Source organism: Cyanistes caeruleus, chromosome 15 (assembly GCF_971803275.1).
Source record: "Cyanistes caeruleus chromosome 15, bCyaCae1.hap1.1, whole genome shotgun sequence".
Lineage (NCBI taxonomy): Eukaryota > Metazoa > Chordata > Aves > Passeriformes > Paridae > Cyanistes > Cyanistes caeruleus.
The window spans coordinates 6,389,271-6,410,779 of record NC_141715.1 but is presented as its reverse complement, the minus strand read 5'-3'; the positions used below and the strand labels follow the sequence as shown (position 1 = coordinate 6,410,779).

Genomic DNA, 21,509 nt, shown 5'->3' with positions numbered 1-21,509 from the left:
GCCCGCCGCCAGGGGGCGCCACCGCACCTCACCGCCCCAGCCCCGCCCCTCGCGGCCCCGCCCCCTCTGGCCCCGCCCCCCGCGCTCCCCGCGCGCACGCGCCCCGCTCAGCTGAGCCGCGGTCACGTGACGGCGGGGCCGAGCGAGCGGGCCCGGCGGGGCCGGGCGGTGCGGGGCGGCGGAGAGGTGCGGGACCGGCCCCGGGACAGGGACCGTGGGGCTCAGCGACCGGGGGGCTGCGGGCGGGGGCTGCCAGACGCCTGTCAGCCGCCTGTCAGCCGCCTGTCAGCCCGCGGCGTGCCCAGAGACGCAGGGGGCGCGGTGGATGCGCGGGGTCCCGGCAGTGCCGCCGTCCCGCCGGGTGCTCGGGGCAGCTCGGGAGCGCTGACAGGGCTCGGGGCTGCAGGGCGTTGTTGGCAGCGCTTGTGCACGGGCGGGTGCTCGGGGTCTGGGGGTTCTGGCAGCTGACAAGGGTGCCGGGGATCCTTGGGGGCGCTGGCGGCTGCCGTGGGTGTTCGGGGCGTGCAGGCGATGCCCTGGCGTGGGGCTCCTCTCGGAGTGTCCGGCCGTGCCGTGTAGGGGACACGGCCCCGGTGTGAGGTGCTGCGGAGGGAGCGGGATGCTCTGTGGCACTGGGAGGGTGCAGGGAACCCCACACTCTGCAGGCTTCAGCTGTGCTGCTCTGTGGAGGGGCAGGGGGAGCTGGGCAGCACAGCCTGGCTGGATGATGACTGATGATGTGGAGACTGGTGGGGTTTGTGCCCAGCAGCCTCCCTGTGGGGACCAGGCCATGCTGTGAAACGTTGGAGACGTTGGGATGCTGAGGGTTTTCTGGAGCTGTGGGAGCACTGGGTAGCACAGGGACAAGAGGACTGATGCTGTGATGGAGGTGTCAGGCTGGCACAGACATGGTGGCCTGGGGAAGGGGCTTGTCTCTGGCCTCCCTGGCAGGGGCAGGCACCTCTGGCTCTCCCTTGTGTCACGCTGAGATGGGTTATTACAAGTAGTGCTTTGGAAATGACAGATTCAACACGCATGATGGGAAGCAGCAGTGAGTTTTGCTGTGAAGCTTGCTTTTCCAGAAGATTTCCTGATCTACACACAGCTCAAACAGGGAGACTTGTCAGGGTCAGCAGCAAGTCACATCTTGCTTTTGGCTTCTGGCATGGGGTTGTCACCGTAAGGGACAAATTGCTGTCACTACCCCCCCAGCTTTCCTAATAGGATGAAATTACTTCTGTGTGTGGGTGGCAAAAAAGCACATGAAAGTGGCTGAGGAGTTGGATTTGAAGTGGAAACCGAATGTAGATGTTCCTGTCTTTGCTCTTTCCAATGATGAGGAAATGGCGTAGTGGGGTTTTGCTTTGGTTTTAAATGTTTGTCGTGTGGATGAGACAAGTTTTGCAGCTTTTTCTTGTTGGTTGTGGGAGAGCAGAGTGCTCGCTCCCTGCTGCTACGCAACCTTTAATCCAGACACAAGGCAGGCAAGTCACGATGAATGCATTTCCCTGGCTCTTCAAAGCAGAAAGCAGACGGGCCTGCTTGAAAGGGAAAAAAACACTCACAGGGAGCGATCAGGCAGTGATGTCAACACGCTGTGTTTATCTCAAAATCATTGCTGTTGGGTACTTTGGATGCTGTGCGTGCCATCTTTGGGAAGGGTATCCATGCCCGACCCAGTCCTGCACCCCCTCTGCCCACTCTTCTTGCCCTCTGCCAGCCCATGGCAGAGCCTCCCAGGTGTCTCTCCTGCCCCTTGGGCTTGTCACCGATGACAAATAGCTTCTAACGCTTTCCTTGTGTAAACTCCTGTTGCCGCTCTTCCCGGTCCCTGCCTTGCTGGATCGCCCTGCCTGCGGCGGAGCCGGTTCAGGACACGATTATGTGTCCCAGCTGTGAGGGAGGAGGCTGGGCAGGAGTGATGCATGCACTGCCTTTGGCTCTGGAGTGCCTGCCTGCAAGCCAGCCTCACTGCTGCTCTAGAGCCTGGTATTCCATGGGACACACTGCTCTTCCTGCTGCTCTTGTAGCGTGGTGCTGCAGGTAATACTACACTGCTGTTGGCCTGAATAACTGCTCCAGAGCAGCTGGGATCTGGAGCATCCAGACCTGAGGAAAAGCCCTTGCTCCCTGCTACCCTTCTGATTGCCAGGCTGGACCCTCCCAGTGGTTGCATCTCTTGGCTTGTTTTCCATGTAGCAGCCAGGTTTGCAGAGTGGGGGCTCTGCAAGCAGGTTGCTTGGGCTGAGCATTCCCTGCACAACCAGATGTGTTGGTCTGTGCTGAGGCTGCATCTGGCAGGCGCTTGCATGGCTTGGTGGGTGCATGAAGAGCTCTGGCAGGAAATGAGACAGTTTTTTGCAGTAGTAGCATTTCTTGGCTGCTTCCTCTTGCTCCCAGTTCTTTGCCAGTGCTGGGGAGTGGGATGGGGAGCACCAGGACTGCTGGGGCAGGCATGGTGCCTGGGGCATGACAGCCCAGAGGAGCCGTGGGGCAGGGACTGGGTCACCAGTCTGGTGCAAGAGCCTTACGCATAATTTCCCTGCCTCTGGTGCTCCTTCCCAGTACGTGTTCGGGATGCTGGGTGTGGCGTGTGTGGGAATTGAACCATCTGACTGTTTTCCAGATAAAGGTGTGAGGCTTGTGCTGGTGCTCCTGGCTTTCTGGACACTTGGAGTTTCTGCTGGAGCAAGAGCTCCAGGCTGTGCAGGGCCCTCATCCTGGGAAGCCCCTTTTTCCCATAGGCACCTCCTTGGCTGTGAAGGGCAGGTGTTTTGCTGTCAGCACATGGTCTGTGCTCCTCTCTGATGGGGGTATGATGAATTTTTGTAAAAATTCTCTTTAATAAAAAGTCTCCAATAAGGGGGGGGAAAAAAAAAAAAAGGGAAAAAAAAAGAGAAGTTAGGAAACTTTCCCTTCACTGGCAAGAGCAAGCTGTTCCCTTGCAGCACACTGTGTGCGAGTTAAAAGCAGTTACACTTTCCTGGCCCATCCACTTGACAGCCCTAGTCCCGAGTGCCAGAGCAGGGGACACAGTGCCAGCACGTCCCCTCCTACCCCACTGCCTGTGGTGTCAAACTCACCACCCTTAGAGCAGGGGTACTCAGCTCCTTTGCCTGACATGAAGTTGGTCACATCCAGGCTCTGCCTGCAGGATCCTGACCCCATTCTCTGTGGGTGTGCCCAAAACGTGGGCACGAGCCTGAAGGAAGAGCCAGTGGGAATGTGCCATGCACCTTTGACCTTAGGACATGCCAACTCTCATTGCTTGGGCGGGAGCATGTGGCTGTATAAAAGCCCTGGAGGAGACCTTGCTCTGGCAGTGCGAGCCAGTCTCTCTGCACAATGGCTGACCCCAAAGAGCCTGGGAATGGGGCTGTGGAGCTGGGCACCCCTAATGCCGCTGCCCCCACAGGGACCATGTCCACCCGGCGCCTCCGCAGCGAGGACTACAATGACTACAGTTCCACAGACGTCACTCCGGAGGGGAGCCCTCCCGACGGCATGAACGGCTTCGCCCACCCCGAGTCCTACCAGCGCTTCGGGGAGACCAATGGGACAACGTGAGTCATGCTTCCCTCTTTCCTGGGCTGGCCTGGCACTGGGAAGGGTGGAGGAGGTCATGCTGCTGACTTTGCTGGAAGATGGTGGAGCTGTGGTTTTATGGGGAGTTCTCATGAGGGTGGTGAGGGCAAAGCTGTGGTCCTGCATCTGTGGGTTGCTGGCACCAAGCGAGCAGCTGCCCCAGTGTTGCTCTTTGCTCTCTGGTGAAGCTGGGCTTGCTGGCAGTGGGCAGTGATTGATGCTTTTCCCAGGATTTTCCCACTCCACCTTGGTTCAATGGGGAGCTCTGGCAAACAGACAGCATGCCCAGATTCAGAGGATATATGGGCATGTTGCAGCCATGTTCTGTGGACTTTCTTGTGCCCAGGTGTGCAGAGGTGTGCTGTCTTTGCCTGGCAGAGACTGATCCCTTCAACTCAGAGACATTCCTTGTGCAGCTCATTGGTGCTGGGCTGTGCTTTTGCTGGGTTTTGCAAATGCCTGCCCAAAATCTGTTTGTTAAGTCTTTGCTTTCACAGCTAGCTCGATCCCAGCTGGCTGAGCTGGGTTCAGGGGACAGGATCATGACCTCCACGTGCATTCCCTGCAGCGGTTCAGAGCTGCTGTGGTAATTAACAGGATAAGCTGGGTGTGGGTGTGGGTACCTGCTGACAGTGACCTCTGCATCTGCTCTCCCTCAGGTGGTACCAGACCCTGATCCATCTGCTGAAGGGGAATATTGGGACGGGGCTGCTGGGACTGCCTCTGGCTGTGAAGAATGCTGGCATCCTGGTAAGGCAGCTTAGCCCTGCTGTGCTGGAGCCTGTGGGGCAGAGTGACCCCAGGGCACTGGGCAGCTCACATTGCCGATGTTGGGGGTGTTGGGGCTTGAGTCCCTGCCCAGACACCTCTCAGCATTTGGTGACTTGTGCCTGTTTGCACCCCAAGCTCTGTGGCTTTGTTTCGCTGCTGAGACTGTTCCTGCTGCTCCTGCATTGTTGATGTCTGGTGTGGGGGAGTTCAGTGTATGAGCTGGACCTGTAGTTTCTTCTGCTGGGGTCAGGCAGGACACTGTGTCCAGGCCATGACCTCTTCATCACCTGCATAGTAAAGATGTGCAAGATAGTTTGGAAAACAGTCCTGGAAGTGCTTTGCTACACCCAGACTGCCCCATCTTGCTTCTTTTGCGTCATTTCTGCCAAGCTCATGGCTCTGTCAAGTTACTTGGTCCTGGGGGGCTGGTTTCTGGGAGCTGCACCAGAGCTCTGGTTCAGCCTCCAGTGGTATTTACACTCACCCAGCTCGTGGAGTTCTGTCTGGAAGTAGAAGGTACCGTGCAGCTCTGCCTTTGGCCATCAGAGTGCAGCCTTCCCCCTCTCTTCCCTGCAGCTGGGTCCTCTGAGCCTGCTGGTGATGGGAGTCGTGGCTGTGCACTGCATGGGCATCCTGGTGAAATGCGCCCATCACTTCTGCAACAGGTAAGGAGCAACTCCCCTTCTTGGCCCTGTAGCTCCTACGGTTCTTTCTTCTTGCCCAAAAAGCCCTGGGGTTTTTCTGAAGCCCCTCAGCAGCAAGCTGCCCATGCCAAAGCCTCAGCTGGGAACTGTTCTTCTTTTTCACAGGAACTGTTTTCCTTTTAATATCACTATTTGCCTTTGGAACTAGCAGACACAGCTGATGTGATGATCCTTCTCTCTTCTCTGGGCAGGTTCCAGAAGCAGTTTCTGGACTATGGAGGTGCTGTGATGTACGGGCTGGAGGCAACTCCCAGTGCCTGCCTGAGGACACATGCCATCTGGGGAAGGTACTGCTCCCCTGCCCCAGGCAGAGACTTGCCTTTGAGTCCAGAATGTGCTGCAGCTGGGACAGAAGAGCCTCTGGTCACTGAGCTGTGTCAGCAGATAAGCACAAGTGACATAAAATGCTGTTTGGCTCACCTGCCCTTGAGTGCTCAGTGTCCCCCAGAGGGTAATGCTGAGGTCTTTGATCCAGTACTGTCCCGAGCCAGATGTGACTTATACTAAATGCGTGGGATAACTAAGTCTCCACAGCATAACAAAGGGGTGAATAGGGTCTTGCAGTGCTGGTTGATCTTGCTAGACATGGAACATGTCCAGTGGCTGCTCCCTGCCCTGTGGGTGTCCCACATTATGCCACACAGACCGTTGCACATTGGGATGGGAGCAGTCTCCTCTTCCTGTGTCCAGGGAATGCTGTCTCCAGCTCTGACAATTCTCTGACAAGCAGCAGACTGGAGGTGCTAAACCCAAAAAGAGACTTTTCTCCTGAGGCTGGTCCTGGCCCTGTGGAAGGGATAGGAGGGGAAGACTAAAGATCCTGAGACCTGTGAGGTTGGGTAGAGGGAAGGTCCTCTCTCCTGACCACAGAGAAGCGAGCTGGGTGTGCTCTGGCCTGTACACCCCAACCTTGGGGAGAGCAGCATTGCTACACTGTGCAAGTGCAACCCAAAGCAACCCAAGTGGGCTCTTATTTCTGTATGATCTGCAGCAAATGGTCTTCTTTTGCTTTCCAGGCGTATAGTGGGACTTTTCCTGATCATCACTCAGCTGGGTTTCTGCTGCGTGTACTTTGTCTTTCTGGCGGACAATCTGAAACAGGTTGGACTTACACCTCCTTCATGAACTGGGGGGAGGTGAGAGGGTGTGAAGGTGCTTGGGTTGCTCTTAGCTCCTGTGTCCTGTGCCCTGTTTTCCACCAAAGGTCTGATTTCTGTACAGTATGCTGCCCAGGAAAGTCCACTCCTCTGCCCAGATACTTTGGAGGATTTTCCTGTTCAAACAGGGCAGGTTTTCCTGAGAATCTCTGTGATTTTGCAGAGGTGCTGGAGGTGTCTGTGTTGCCCAGGAAAAGTAGGGCCATTCTTACTGAGGGAGCAGCAGGAAAGGGATGAAAGCAGAGGGACTGTGCCTTTTCTGTCCTGTCCCCCTCAGTTAATTGGTTTATTGGTGTCAATGGTAATGTGTGGGTCCCAGGACCTGCTGTGAACCTCTCTTCTCCCTTCCTTGGATCTGTTTGCATTCCAGTTTCTTTCCTCATCCTGTGGCTCTGAAGCTTAATTACATCTTTAGAGAGAGTTTCTTCCTGCCAGGCCTCAGGAGGAAATAAACAGAAACCCTGAACCGCTTGGCTGGCTCCTGTTCTGTAAGAAACTGGGAATAATGAGTCCCCATTCCCAGCCTCCACCAGCTCAGTGCCTTGCAGGCACTGCTCAGCTTTTTTGCATGTGTTCTCCTGCCCTGCTCTTGCAGCAGTGTTCTGGTCGCTGCCACCATGGCTGTGCTCTTTGTCAGCTCTTCAGTGATGTCCATCAGCTTCAGAGAGGGCTCCTGGGGAGCAAAGGGGGGTCCCTGCAGTGCTCCTCCTGGAGCAGCAGCTGAGGAGATTCCTGTTGTGGGGTGCCAGGAGTAAACAGCTCAACACTGGTGATTTGACGCCACCAGCCCCGAGAGCAGGAGGGACCAGGGTGTGTGCAGGGCCAAGCTGCTGCTGGTCCCCCCCTGGGAACAGCCCACTGCTCCACTTCAAGGTGGGCTTCTTTCTCCTCAGCCCCTCACAGCAGAGACTGAAGGCTGTCTCAGGCCTCAAGAGAAATTTGCAAAAACCTGCAAATCCACACCATTTTTTTGGGCCACAGGTGGGAAACCCCTTGGCTTTGGTTTTGGAATTTTTTTGGGTGGGGAGAGGGGAGTGTTGCTTGTTTCTTTCTGTGGTGAGGAATAGCATGTTAGGTGGGGAGTCATGGTGCAGGTGGTACCTTGGGCAAGGTGCCACTGTGTTGGGCAGGGCTTTGGTTTGGAAATGGCTTTGGAGCAAGCCATGAAGAGGCAGGGCAGGCTGGGGCTTGAACAGCACTGTCCCATGGGTGCGTGGCCCTGCACTGCCCTCTCCCACAGAGGATGCTGGTTTACAAAGAGTTCTTCAGCCCCTCCTCTGGGGCAGGACTTGCTCCTCTGAAGCAAAACAGTTTTCAGGCTGCTCTTTGTTGCAGTGACTGGACAGAATCTGGTGCCTGACCCAGCTTTGTTCATGGTTGTATTGGTGATTCAGGGAGCCCATGCTCTTGGTGAGGATGGCTCAGCCACCTCGTTCCTGGGCCTGAGCTACCCCTGGAAATGAGCACATGGCCTGGAGTGCCTTTGGAATGAAAGACCCCAAGGAAAGGATGATTTTTCATGAAGAAAGTGAACTTGGGTGCTAGCAGTGGTTTGCAGGTGTCCACTCAGCACGTGAACGGGGTGCTGGGTAACTGAAGGACTGTGTGACTTAGATAAAAACTTGGTGCAACAAGAGGAAAAGGACCTTTGGAAATAGCACTTAGTGTCTCTTTCTTCTCAACTGACCTCGTGGGCAGTGCAAACATAGAGCCTGTGCTCTCTGCCCTCTGCGTGCCTGGCTGCTGAGTCCTCCTGCTTGGTGAACCTGGGCTCAGGCAGGATTTGCTGTCCTGGCTCAGGTGCCAGTTCCACCTCTGCCCCCTGCAAGACAACAGGGATTTGCTTCAGAATTATCTGAAAACACATGTTGGTTTGATTTTAATCAGCTATCTGTGTTTGAAGTGAGCTCTTTGAGTACTGTGACCCACCTGGGATGAGCTGCTAACATCTGTGGCTTTCAGACTTGTGTGATGGGGTTCACCAGGCATCCTGTGCTTCCCCAGGTTGTGTCTGCTGCAAACGGGACCACCAATGACTGCAGCTCAAACAGGACGGTGGTGATGACCCCCACCATGGATTCTCGCCTGTACATGCTTTCCATCCTGCCTTTCGTGGTGCTGCTCACGTTTATCCAGAACCTCAAGGTCCTGTCCGTCTTCTCCATGCTGGCCAACGTGGCCATGCTTGTCAGCCTTGTTGTGATCTACCAGTACATCGTCAGGGTACGTGTGTATGGCTCCCCTCTCTCATTTCTGTGCTCTCCCACCTTTTGGCAGGTGGAAAGAACTTGGCAGTGAGGTGTTTGGGTGCTGTGGGGTGCTGCTTGTTCCTGTGGGCATGGTGGTTCCCTCTGCTCTGCGGGGCTTTCTCTGCAGCATGGGGCTGTGACAGGGAGTGATGGGAACAGGCCAGGTCTTCCCCATCCTCTCTTTGTCTGAACTCTGCATGGGCTTTTTTCCAGGACATTCCTGATCCCAGAAACCTGCCTCTGGCAGCAGCCTGGAAGACCTACCCTCTGTTCTTTGGCACTGCAATCTTTGCTTTTGAAGGCATCGGTGTGGTAAGTCTGGGCGTGTGGCAGTGGGGCTGCTGCACAGGAGGCTCAGCCCTGCTTGGACTTGCCGCAGCACCTGCTCTGCTTTGCAGCTGCAGTTGCAGCTGAACTTCTCTGACATAACCCAAATTCTGGATGATGCTGTTAGCTTTAGCTCCAGGCTGTATCCTGGGTCAAACTCTGGTGCTTCCATCTGAGGCTGGAGGAGCACATGTTCCAAACCTCAGGAGGTTGGTTGCTGCTTTAGAGGTGGTTTTATCTGGCAGTAGATCTGGAATCACACCAGCTTCTGCCTTGGGCTCTGCTGGCTGACCTGCAGATGAAGAATTGTCCTGAGTCTTGTTAGCAGGCTGGATCCTGAAGTTGCCCAAATGGGAGGCCAAAAAGTGTGGCATGAAAAGATGTGATCCGTTCCTTCCCACCCTGCTGTGGAGGCACTGAGATCTCCCTTCGGCAGCCACGTGGCCCCAGCCTGCCTGTGCAAATGGGCCTCTCATGCAAGATGCTGTAAATAGACAAAGTGTGTCTGTGAAAAAAGCTTGGGGGGTGGGTGGTGAGCTTAATGACTCCCTAAGATGTTGTGGGTTGTTTCCGGGAGCTCCCTTCAAAGGAGGAAAAAATGTTTTCATCTCAGTATAAACTGGCTGTGTAAACACAGGGCTGGAGAGGGCCAAATCCGTTACAGGAGGAGTGTTTACTGCATGCTATGCCCTGGGCAGAGGGTTCTTGCCAGCACTGAGGCACAAATGCTCTCTTCCTCGTGTGACTTGGCGGTGAAGAAGCAAATAAAAGTTATTCCTGTCCTGCCTCCTCACCAGATCTGCTACTGTGTCTCTTCTTGAAATCAACACCGTCCAAGGACAGCTATAAAATTGTTTGCTGAAGGCCTATATTTAGTGTTAGTAGTATAGAGGTGAGAGAATTACCTCTGTCCTTCCTCTTTTTATTGTCCTGCCTGGTTGAAATCTGTCCAGACAAACTTGATAGCAGAGAAGAGTGTGTCTTGGTCTTTTCAGGATTTGCTGGGGAAAATAGGACAGTGTAAAATAGTGGGCATGGCTGTGCTGTTTTGGGGCGCAGAGTGTAATGCACCCAAGGTATGGGGTGCTTGGCATTGCCCCAAGACCCAGCACTGGACACAGCTGGCAGCCTGCTGCTCTGTCATCTTCCTCCTCCTCTTCTCCCAGGTGCTGCCTCTGGAAAACAAGATGAAGAACCCGCGGCAGTTCCCAGTCATCCTCTACGTGGGGATGACCATTGTCACCATCCTGTACATCAGCCTGAGTGTCCTGGGCTACCTGCGCTTTGGGGCCGACATTCAGGCCAGCATAACACTCAACCTGCCCAACTGCTGGTGAGTCCCTGTGGGCAGTGGAGGGACAGGGGGGTGAGGAGTGAGGGGCCCAGACAGGCAGGTGGAAGAGGGCATCCTCACTCCTTATGGGAACTAATCTGGGTAAGCTTGAAGAACTGTGTAGTAGGCAAACTTCAGGGAGTTTGACGAGGATTGTCAGATGCAAGGGTTGGAAGAGGCTTGTTGCTGTAGTGTCTGAGCCTGGTCTTGGAGCTCAGGCTGGTTCCCTGGTGGTCCCTGCTGGGGTAGGTGCAGCTCTTGCCTTTTTCTTGGAGCCTTGTGGCATGTTTTTGGGGCTCAGCAGTGTTCTGGCTAGCAGATGTTGAGCACAACCCCCATGCAGCCATACCAGAGCATCACTGAATTGTGCAAAACCCACTTCTCTTCCTCAAATGTAGCACGTGAAAAACCAATTCAAAGCTGGGAGCTCCCAGAGGGAATGAGATGTGACATCTTCGTGTGTGGGTTGTGTTCCTTGTTTGCAGCCCTGGAGCTCAAACTCCCACTTCTGGGCTCCACATTGTGCCTGGATGTGGCTCATCTTGAGCCAATGCTTTGCCTATGAGCACTGGTGCCATGAGGATACCCCTTCCTTCTGTAGGGGCTGAGCTCTGCAGCAGCCTCCCAAACCTGTCTGTCCTCTTGGACCTGGTGAAGCCTCTAGAGATGCTCCAGTTTCTGTCTGGAGCCCTGTGGCCTGACCCCATGCCTGCCTACCTGTTTAGAGGAGTTGTTCCTCCTCTTGCCAGGGCTGGTGGCTGCTGCAGCAGCTGCCCAAGCTGTGTGCTGCTCCATCCCTGGGGATGGGTGTCTGCTCAGTGTCCTGGCTCCATATTCATCCACAGGAGAAATGCAAACAGTTGTCTTTGATGATCTCTGCTGGCTTGAAATCCTGCAAGAGACCAGAGTGAGACCTGGAGCTGGGGGTGCCTGTCCTCCACTTCAGCCCATCCTCTCTGCTCCTAGTAGCACCTCTCACCACGCAGTGTGACTCACTGTCTCACTGTTGGAAGAAATTTGGGCAGGACTTAAGGTTTGAGTCATTGGGGCTTCCACATGCTGTCCTTGTAGAGCTGCACAGCTGGGGCTGTGGAGACAGCAAAGATTTGACAAAAATAGAGCCTGGTTTTGCTTTAATTATTTCTGTGTGGGTTTCTTTTCAGTTTGAGTGCATGGATGTTCATTCATGCTGGGTCTGTGCAGTGACTGCACTGCTGGATGTTGGTGTTGATGTGGTGGAAGATCCTGCTCCTGCCAAGAGCCTTGTCTTGTCCCCTGCAGGGGTTGGGAGCTCTGCCAGGTCCCTGCTCTCAGTGAGGAGGGATGGGGCTGGTGGAAGGATGTGCCTGTGTTGTAGGCACATGTTGAATCCCATGCCAAGCACAGGAGGTGTGTATCCCTTCTGCTCAGTAAACTGAAGTACAGTGTGGAGGGGACGAGGTCCTGCTATTTCTCCTGAAGGTGGAAAACAGGTCATTTCCAGGTTTGGGCTCTGCATGCCACATCCTGCAATGACATCTGCTGACCTGAAATGCTGCAAAGGGGCTTCTGCAGGGAATCTCAGCTCTGTTTGCCCTGAAAAATGACATTCTCTTGGAACAGGTCCTTAGAATGGGATTACTATGACCTGCTAGGCTACAAAGAGAAGAGTGCAAATCCATGTTTCTAGAACTATCCACATCTTCTGTCTTTTCTTAAAGTAAACTACTGAAAGTATTCTAGAGTTACTTTTCTAAAAGTAACCATAGGGTTTTTTGGATAGTGAGAAGAGAATAGCCCTTTGGGAGCAGTGTCTGGGGAAGCCTGAGCACGTGGCAGGGCAGCTGCAGGGAAGGTGTGTTGTGGTCCTTGTCACTCGGCACACAGGACACCTTGATGTTTGTGCATGTTGCCTCTTGGCAGTGGATGTTGGACTTGGAAATGGCTTATCTCAAGTAAGAGCTGTGATAGTTGAGATAAAGTCTTCACTACCACTCCTGTGGATTAAACCACAAGTGTTGGGTGAAGACTTGCTCTTAAAATTAATGTCTTGTCCATCCTGCCTTGCCCGTGGGTTTTCTTCCTGGCAGTAAAAGGCTGGGCTGCAGGAGCTGGTCATAAGGGCTATGGGTGAGCAGTCATGGGGTTTGCCTGCAGCCTGGGAGACAAGGCAAGGATTGTGGTGGAGGTAGAGCAGCCTTCCTTAGCTGTAGCCATTGCCTGGAGGTCTCTGGAGCAGATCTGGTGAATGTTTCAGGAATCGTTGAGCTACAGGGTGACTAAGGACTTTTCCAGTCTTATTTCTCTGAAACCACAGCTTCCTCAAATGAAGAGTGTGTCAGTTCCCAGTGCCCAGGTCTGACCACAGTGTCCAAAATATGGTGCTGCTGTGCAGAAATCCCTCCTTGCCTCCTAGGGAGGGTTGCCTCACTGCACCATCTGAAGGGTGAAGAAATGCTGTAGTGAGGGGGAAGCTGTTGGGTTTCTTGCGGCCAGTTGGAAGGTAGGTAATGACAGAGCTTATGGTCCCAGGAGGGTATTTCACTTCTTGCAGCCTTTTGGGATGGCCTGGCATGGCAATCTGTGGTTGGCAGAGTGCCTCTCCAAGGCCCTGCATGGGCCTGTATTTTCGGTGGATCGAGGGTAATGCTTGAATTCTTCCTCTTCTTGGTATTTAAAATGCCCTTTGATCTTGTTGTCCTGGTTCCTGACCTGTGCAGGACAGGTACACAGCCTTCTTCTGTACTTTTTTTAGTAACAGCTATTAATCTTGAATTGCCCTGGAGCACTTTATGGCTTTTATAGAATCACTTTCTTGAGAATACAATGATAAGATATGCCAGCCGTGGGTCGGTGGCTCAAGGCTCCTGTGCACACATGTGGCTGCACAGGTGCACTCTGGACTCCAGAGATAACTTTGTGTTCAGTTTGCCTCTGGAATCTCAGAGTAATTCTGGTTGGAGAGAACACCATGGGATCACTGGGTCCTCTCACCTGCTCATAGAAGGGCCAGCTTAATTCTTGAGTATCAGTAAGGACAGTGATTCCCTACCAATCCAGGCCCTTCTTCTGGTCTTTAACTGTCCTTTGGAGATGCAGCTCTGTCCCATTGCACTTGGTTGTTCTGCTGTGCAACTCCAAGAAGAGTGTGTTACTCTCTCCTCCATGCCCTCCTATTAGGCAGCTGAAGACATTAATAACATCCCCTTTTAACCTTCTCATCACACTGAACGGGCCCAGGGCTTGCAGCCTCTTTTTGTACATCATGCTCCAGCCCCAACCATCTTAGTAGCCTGCACTCTGCAGATAAAGTCAGTGTCCTGAGCTGGGAATATCAGGACTGGACACAATACTCAGGATGCACAAGCCCCAAACAAGAAAATAATCTCTTGATCCCTGTCCTAACCTTCTGGCTGTGCTTTTGCTAACACAGCCTGCTATGTGATTGACTTTAAGGTCCTGCTACTGGCTCATGTTCAGTCTGCTGCCCACCAAGACTGAACAAGCACCCAGGTGCTGTTCTCCTGGCCCCAGCCCTTCCCACATGTGGGAATTTGTGTTTCTACTTGAGCTTTGCCTGTGACATCATGTTGTTGCTCCAAGCTGTGTCAGCCATTTCCTCCAGTTTGATCTTGCTTGGAATTTGCTGAGAATGTGCTCTGGGTCACTGAAAGCTCATCCACATTACTGATGAGGATATTTCTATGATTGCCCCTTGGCAAATCCCTGCTGGCTGTTCACTGTCCAGTATGTGCCTAGGAATGGATGCCAGAACTTAACCCATGCTTTTCTGGGGATTGAGGTAAGGCTGATTAGCTTGCACCTTCTCTCATCCTTCTTGAAGGTGGGTATTAGTCTTCTCCCAAGGCAGCAGGACCTCTCCCTGAGCACCCTGCTCTTTTGAAGATCAGGTGGTTTCAGGCTCCAGTTGGCTTCAACCTTGAATACATCTGGTCCCATAGACTTGTGTAACATTCCATTCACTTAGGTGATCCCTAAATCCATCTGTGGGAAATGTTTGCCAGACTCTGCTGCTAGTGTTCAAAGCTGTCTTGCATAGGAATACTTGGATTTCTCTGATTTAAGGCTGTTGTGGAAGGTGGATGCTGAGACCCAGCATACAGAAGGGCACAGGCCCAGAGAAGGTTGGAGGGAAGGCAGGAGCCAGATACATTCCTCAGCTTGGATCCACCCCATATTTGCCGAAGTGATATGGCCGTGTTTCCTGCTTGGTTAACGTGTCTTGAGTTGGGAAAGGGTTAGGACCATATATGAGGTCACCAGATGTTACTTCTCTTTTGGAGAGGCTTTTCCTGCTGAGGGCAGAGATGGGGCTGGGAGGTGCCTTTTGGTCACCTGTGAGGGCCTCTCTCCTGCAGCCACACTGTATCACTGCAGGATCTGGGACATGGTGAGATTTGACTTGGGTGAGCCCAAGGTGCTGTTTGTAGCCTGCCTGCGCTCTGCCTTCTGCTCAGCCCAAACTGCTCTTTTAACTTTTCCCCCCAAACATGTATCATGCAGCATTCCAAAAATAGCTGCTCTTTTTTGTTTGATGGAGGAGGCAGAGTTGCCTGTTCACATCGCTTTGCTTTTGGAACGTTGTGATGGTCACTCTGCATGGAAGCCCAGATTTATCCCAGCAGTGCCATCCTCTTCCCCTCCTCAGAAGCCAAGCAGTAGCTGGAATGTGTCATCATGGCTGCATCTGGTACATGTCTTTGCTGTCTCTTGCTCAATAAAAGTCCTTTTGAATTAAATGCATCACCCCAAATTTTCTAAGAGTGTTCAGGAGTTGAGACCCCTGGCTCACAAAAGTCCTTGCAGAGCATTCCCCTTCTGCTTTCTGCTGTTGATGTTGCAGGGGCTTGAGCAAGAGCCTGTCTCACTGTGTCCTTGTCCTTTCCAGGCTGTACCAAGCTGTGAAGCTGCTCTTCTCCTTTGGGATTTTCTTCACCTACGCCGTGCAGTTCTACGTGCCTGCCGAGATCATCATCCCTCCCCTCGTGGCCCGGGTGTCGGAGCGCTGGGGCTGGCTGATCAACCTGCTCCTCAGGGTGGCCCTGGTCTGTGTGACCTGTGAGTACAAACCACCTTGTCTGACTTTCCCTATGAGGCTGTGGCATCTCCTTCCCACTGAGCCTTCACCCCTCACCCCAGCACCTCTGGCCCTGCTGCTCAAGCCCTCACAGCTGGCAGTCCCTGGGCCAGGCTAATACAAACCAATGGGTCAAGTGGCCTCCAAGGAGCAGCAGCAGTGGTCCTTTGCCTCTTCTGTATGGGACCAGTCTTCTCAGTGGAGGAATAGTAAACTGCATTGTTTAGAAGTGGAAGATCCCCATGAAGCCTCAGGCCTGGGGATGGCAATTCTGTGGATCATGGAGTTCCACCAGGGTTTGCATGAAATGCCCAGCACAGGGTTCAGTGCCAGGGCAGCCTAGCCTAGAGGCTGTTTTCTGTAGGCAGTGTACAGCCAGGCTCCTCATGCCTGTGTGATGGGGACACGACTGCAGAGGAGTCAGTGACTGTGAGGGATGGGCTGTTCTTGTGCTCCACACACTCATTACAGTGTGGAGCACAGCAGGACACAACTGACAGGGTAGGTGACCCCTAACCAGAGCCCTGGTGTGCTACTGGGCAGGTGTGCTTGGAGCAGGGTCCCTTCCCTTCATGGTGTGTGGTGCCTGTAGTGAGGTTTTGGTGGAACAGGCTCCTGCCTTGAGCCTGGTGGACCTTTAGGAAAGGTGTGGACTGAAATAAGGTGGTATCTGATTTTGGCTAGCTTCTGTTCCTGAAGACTAAATGCTTGCTGTTGTCAGCACAGCTGAGATGCTTGACTGAACTCCCTGGCGTCCCTTGCTGAAGTGGAGCTTTGCTCCATGGCTTGATGATGCTGATGCACCAGAGCTGAACATCAGGGACCTGGCCCTGCATCCCAGCTTTGGTTTAGGTTTGAGAGGAGCGTGGTGCTAACTCAGGGGTGGTGGAGCTGGCTGAGAGCAGGGTGCTGCTGTTTCTGGCTCTCACTAATGAAAGGCCAGAAGTGCTGCATTAACAGAAGTGGGCAAGGCTCATTTCCTGTTGTCTGAGTTCCTGAAACCTTGATGTCCTCAGAGGATGCAGGGATGAAATCCTGACATGCTGGGCAATATACTCCGGCCACCCTCTTGCTGTGGGTGAACTTGGAACTTGCTTGTGGGGTTGGAGCCTCTCCTGGAGGCTGTTGGGCTGTGCCAAGCCATGAAGTGAAGGCTTGGAGAGATGGGATAGCTTTAGGCATCGACAGTGGCTGTACCCTCCTATTTGGGGGTAGGGAGGCAGCAGAGATGTTGGTGGAAGGATGCAGCTTCCTTTGTACCTCCTCCCCTCACCCTTCCATGTAAGGGATCTCTGTGGCTCCTGCTGAGGATAAAAGCGATTAGGGGGGTTGCATGAATATTCATTGGATGATTGTGTGGCCGCACAACAAGCCCTCACCAGGGCTTTGGCTCCCAAAGAGAGGATACAATCTGGTGTGTATGGGTGTTTTTCAAGCTTAAACTTCAAAACCAGCATGCTTAAAACCCCTTTGAATTAATACCTGCAGAAATCAGACCGTTTCCCCGGAGGCTGAGGACTGCAGCTGGTGCTTCAAATCTGCTTGTTTTAGAGAGGAGTTAATAATTTTGTTTACTTTTGAGTCCAAAGAGCAGAGTGGGGTGGGCTGAGGATGCTGTTGGAGAGGAGCTGCTCTGCTCTCCTCAGAGGCTGCTGGAGCAGGGATGCTGCTTGCAGCAGTCACCTGGCAGAGCACTCCTTTGGCTCTCTTCAGGCCTGAGCACCAGGCTAAAGTGGCTCAGGACCTTTGTTGCTGTTTCCCTTGGTGAAGGAATGGTTTATCTCTAGGCTTATCCAGCAGTGCTGCAGTGATGACACAGTCAGTCTCCCAAGCCTTCCTTCTGCTGCAGCTCCATGGGTGATCTTTGGGATCAGGGAGGCTGCAACAGCCTCTCTTGCCTGTAGCTGATGGCCTGTTTTCTCCAGATTTAGCGAACAAATCCCTCCAGTAAGGAGCCCTGAGATGTCCCTTCTCCACAGGGGCTGCACCTGCCATGGTTCTAGCTGTCTACTGTTTATAAGCAGAAAAGCTTTCAAAGCAATAAACCAATTTATTTCTCTCAATCACTGGTTAAGCACTGAAGTCTGCCTAGCTAGCAGAGGGTTGTCTTGTGTTGTGCAGAGCTCTGGTGACATCCCTGTCCTCTCCTGGTGCCATGCAGGAGGAGGAGGAGGAGGAGCAGGAATATTCTGGAGCTCGAACTGCTAAACTCAAGCTATCAGTAGTCTCCCAGGGGGATTTTCCTTGGCTGCAGTTCTCACCTAACAAATGTTCTCCCCCAGGCTGTGCCGTGGGCGTGCTGCTGCTGGAGCAGCTCTAAACACACGCAAACCACACGGATTGATTTGGGGTGGGGGGAGATGCCTTTTTTTTCCCTTCTCCTGCTTTTATGGGGTTTCTGAGGCTTTATGGCTCCCCAGGTGTGGGGAGCAGGAGTGCTGGCTCGCACAGGGGGGTCGGGAATGCTGGCAGCCAGCGGCGCCCATCCTGCTCAGCCCTGGAGCTTGTTCTGGTGGTGCCCAGGGTGACAAAAAGGCTTGTTAATTTAACAGCTTAATTGCTTCTTGGGGAGGAGTTGCTGGAAAAATATGCAGCCTTGTCTTCTGTCAGGGAGGAAGGCAGGGGTGTGACTCAGCCAGTGGCATCCTTGGGTGGGGTTTTGCCAGCTTTGACACAGGGAGGAGTCTCTGCCGTCTGGGAGGTGGCAGCACTGATGGGGTGTCCGTTCCTTCTCCAGGCGTGCTGGCCATCCTCATCCCGCGCCTGGACCTCGTCATCTCCCTGGTGGGCTCCATCAGCAGCAGCGCCCTGGCTCTCATCTTCCCCCCACTGCTGGAGATTGCCACCTACTACTCCGAGGGCATGCACCCCCTCGTCATTGCCAAGGACATCGCCATCAGCCTCTTTGGCTTCGTGGGCTTCGTGGTGGGCACGTACGAGGCGCTGGTGGAGCTGGTGGCACCCGCGGCCACCGTGGTGAATGCCACCACTGTCCTGGTGCAGTGAGCGTCCCCTTGGGATGTGGAGCTGGGGGTGCATGGACACCGGGCACTGCTCTCCTGGGAACAGCCTCCCCTCTCCTCTTGGGAAGCGTGGTGGGTTTGGTCTGTGAGGGGACGGGGCTGCCCAGCACCGCCCGGCTGCGGCAGGATCCTGCCCTGGGCTCCGTCTGGAAGGTGGGATCCAGGCTGGGCCAGTGCCTTCCCTGGGGCTCCTAGGGCAGGTGGTAGAGCAAAACAGTTCCTCTGTAAATAGGCACTTTGAGAGGTGAGGAATCCCAGGGATGTAGATTTTATTTTATTATTTTTTTTTAAATCCCAACCTTTCCATATTTCCCCTGTCCCTTCAGTCAGGGCGGGGAACAGGGACTACTCTTTTTTGTGCCAGTTTGATTTTTTTTTTTTTTTTCCCTGAGCACTTTATTTTTACAGCAACAGACAAACCTCAGCTCAGGTTAGAGAGCGTGGAGCTCCCTCCTCACCTCGGCCTTGTGGGGAGGGTGGGCAGAGCCTGAGGTGCGGAGCAAGCCGGGGCCCACAGCTCTCTCTCCGTGGGATCCCCAGCTGTGGGCACTGGCTCCTGCAGTGCTTCAGCTCTGTTTCCAGCTGGAAGTCTGAGCAGGCCCTGGAGCTGGGCACTGGGCATGGCACCTCCCTGGCCTGGGAGGGTTTGCTGACCCCTGGCCCACGCTTTCAGTAGTGACACTTCTTTATCCCCATCCAGCGCACAACCCGATGCTTGGCTTTCAGAAGCTTTACAGAACCGAGGCGTGTGGGGAGCAAACAGGCTCTGCCATAACGAGGGGCTGAGCTGGTCCCCTTTGGGTGGGCTGGGGTGTCCCCAGGGGTCACCATGTGCTGCCCACACGCCACAGGAATACATCACCTTGTTTACAGTGCCTGAGCTGGCCCTGGCACGCTCCGCCTGTGTCTGCAGGCCGATACTGAATGTCAAATCACACACAAAAACTCCATAATATTTCTGGTTTTAACCCTTCCTCTCTTAGTTCCACTCCTTCTGCATCCTCTGCTTCCACCCAGCTCCTCTCCTCCTGTAGGATGCAGCTCCCTGCCATCTCTCCCTGTGCTTCTGTTGCTTCTTTTGTCGTCGCTGGTGCATGCCTGGTGGGGATGGTCCTGTGGCGCTGCTGTTTCCCTTCCTCTGAGAGCCCAGCTTCTACCCTAGAGAGTTTCCTTGCCTTTCTGCTGGATTTCTACTTTTTTAAGACAAGGGAGCAAATGTATCCTCCACAGGACAGGCCCAACTCCTGCCTGCTAACGCAGCATCTCCCAAATGCTGGCTCTCTTTGGAGAGCCTTCATCCCTCATCCCACTGCAGCCATGTCTCCCTGGCAATGGGCAAAGGCTGCTGATGGTGGGAAAGGAGGTTGAGAGCAGCACCAGTGGGCTGTGTTCCCATCTTTGGTGGAGGGTGAGGTTTGTGGTTATTTCTGGTGTTTGAATGGGTTCTGTGAGGGGAAGGCTGTGTGGAGCAGTGTCCCTGCAGCCTGCCTCTCCCTGGGTGGTGCTTGTGTCTGTACTGTGTCCCTTTGCTGGCAGTTCTGGGTGCCACATGCTGGTACGTGGACCCATGGCCAGGTGTGGGGTGAGTCTGTGCCATGTCACTGCCCCCTTCCAGCCCCTCTTCTGCTCCCTGCATCTCTTGGGGCTCACCTCATCTCCTCCAAGGCTGTGCTGGGGAAGGTTTTGGCATGACCAGCACTGCTTGGTCAGAAGCAGAGCAAAGCTTTAACTCAAATCCTCCTTCTGGAGGGCACTGTGGGGATAGAGGGGAAGCACCCAGGGCTGGGAAGGGGATCCAGGGCATGACACAGGCGGGACAAGTGCAATATTCATGTCCATCTCTGTGTACTGACCCCAGCGTGGCCCTTGGGGTTGGGTTTGAGTCAGAATTGTCAAGCACAAGAGGGAGTGATGTGAGGAGCAGGGGGTGTCTGATGCTTCCCCTTGCCCTGCTAGTAGTGCACTCTAAGAAGGCTGGCCACATTTTAGGGACAGCTGTGTGCCAAGGCATGTCCCCTGCCTGGCACTGGGCATCAGTGGGTTTGCTGATGAGGCTCCTGGCATCCAAACTCACTTTGCAAGCAGCAGTGAAGACCTCATTTCTGAGGGGACTGGGATATCACAGAAGCATTAAATGGGTTTTGCAGCTCCTCCCTTTTATTGGGGTGAGCAGGGGTGTTTGAAGATGGGGTGAGACATGCTGGTGGCACATGTGGTGTGAGGGGCTCAGTTGAGCCAGGGGGGCTGGTGCAGGACCTGATGGACACGAAAACTTGACACTTGTGTATCGTAGGCTGCTCAGTAACCACAAAACTTGTCTGTGTAAATATAGCAATGGTCACGTCCGTGTCTCGTGCCTATGGATATTGTCAGTGTACAGCACAGGTGGCTGCCCAGCAGCAGAGCTGGTGCTGCACCTGAATCATGTATCTTAATCAATAAATATGATCTATTTTTTATGTGTAAAGGCTTTGGGGTGTGCAGTGTGGGTTCTTCTTCCGCAAGAAGCGAGAGCAGGAGACGTGGAGCCCAGCAGGCAGCCAGGATCCCACCCTGTGCTGCTCCCACCCCCACACAGCACACATGATTTCCCCTCCTCATGAGGGTTTCAAATAAAAGTGTTCCAGCTTTGCTGCTTGGAAAATTTAATTTTTCTTCTGACCTCATTTGTGCAAGTAGGTTGTGGGCAGAGCTTATGGGCTTATAGGGCTGGGCCTTGGTTTCTCATCTCCCTATTTATGCCAGAAATGGGGCTGCAGAAAAAAAAGAGCCTGGCATGTGAAAAAAGCTGGGGGATGCTGAGCTGCTGCTGATCCGCCCTGGAGATCAAAAGAGCAGAAGTCAGCCCACACTGGGAGACTCTGCCAGCACTGCTGCAGCTCGGCTTATCCTCACTGCTGAATAATTCATGCCTTTGCAGTGTCATTAGAGGGCTGTTGGGGAAATCTGCTATAAAAAGTTCATCTTTAGAAACTCTGGCAGAATTTTTTTCTTAAACTAGGAAGCTTTTGCAGGCTGATGGGAATTGTGGGTCTGAGGTCACTTCAACGACAGGGCAGGACAGACAGCTGAGCACAGCCACCCCTGATGCTTCAGGGTATTTCTGACTCTGGAGAGTCACCATGGTGGGATCCACAGCCATCCCTTCTTAGGACTGAGCATTGCAGGGCTGTCCCCATCCCATGAAATGGCTTTACTGAGGCTGCTCCTTCCCAGGTGTCAGTGGAGCTTCATCTCAGGCTGCCTTTGCCCTTCCCTGTGTTGTGACCACTGTCCAAAGCAA

At 53.8% G+C, this 21,509-nt stretch overlaps 1 protein-coding gene across 5 annotated transcripts; it reads left to right on the top strand.

Annotated features, from left to right (window-relative positions):
- Positions 1-65: 65 nt before the first annotated feature.
- On the top strand, positions 66-20,693 carry LOC111935522 (proton-coupled amino acid transporter 1-like). Of its 5 annotated transcripts, none has more exons than XM_086851425.1 (12): positions 422-2,043; positions 2,745-2,813; positions 3,416-3,563; positions 4,245-4,335; positions 4,933-5,021; positions 5,252-5,347; positions 6,077-6,161; positions 8,222-8,440; positions 8,680-8,778; positions 9,960-10,126; positions 15,015-15,184; positions 17,941-20,693. In XM_086851425.1, the coding sequence occupies exons 3-12, from the start codon at positions 3,421-3,423 to the stop codon at positions 18,207-18,209; spliced, it is 1,428 nt and encodes a 475-aa protein (XP_086707551.1). In that variant the 5' UTR covers positions 422-2,043; positions 2,745-2,813; positions 3,416-3,420; the 3' UTR covers positions 18,210-20,693. The 5 variants fall into 5 exon arrangements, with proteins under 5 accessions (XP_086707548.1, XP_086707550.1, XP_086707549.1 ...); XM_086851420.1 differs by lacking the exon at positions 422-2,043 and adding an exon at positions 2,417-2,632; XM_086851422.1 differs by lacking the exons at positions 422-2,043; positions 2,745-2,813 and adding an exon at positions 66-186.
- The last annotated feature ends 816 nt before the right edge of the window (positions 20,694-21,509 follow it).

Coding starts and splice junctions, on each gene's coding strand:
- LOC111935522 (XM_086851420.1), top strand. CDS start 2,470: ATGACAGCCCAGAGGAGCCGTGGGGCAGGGACTGGGTCACCAGTCTGG. Junction 5,348..6,076: donor ACACATGCCATCTGGGGAAG/GTACTGCTCCCC, acceptor TTTGCTTTCCAG/GCGTATAGTGGGACTTTTCC. Junction 10,127..15,014: donor CTCAACCTGCCCAACTGCTG/GTGAGTCCCTGT, acceptor TGTCCTTTCCAG/GCTGTACCAAGCTGTGAAGC.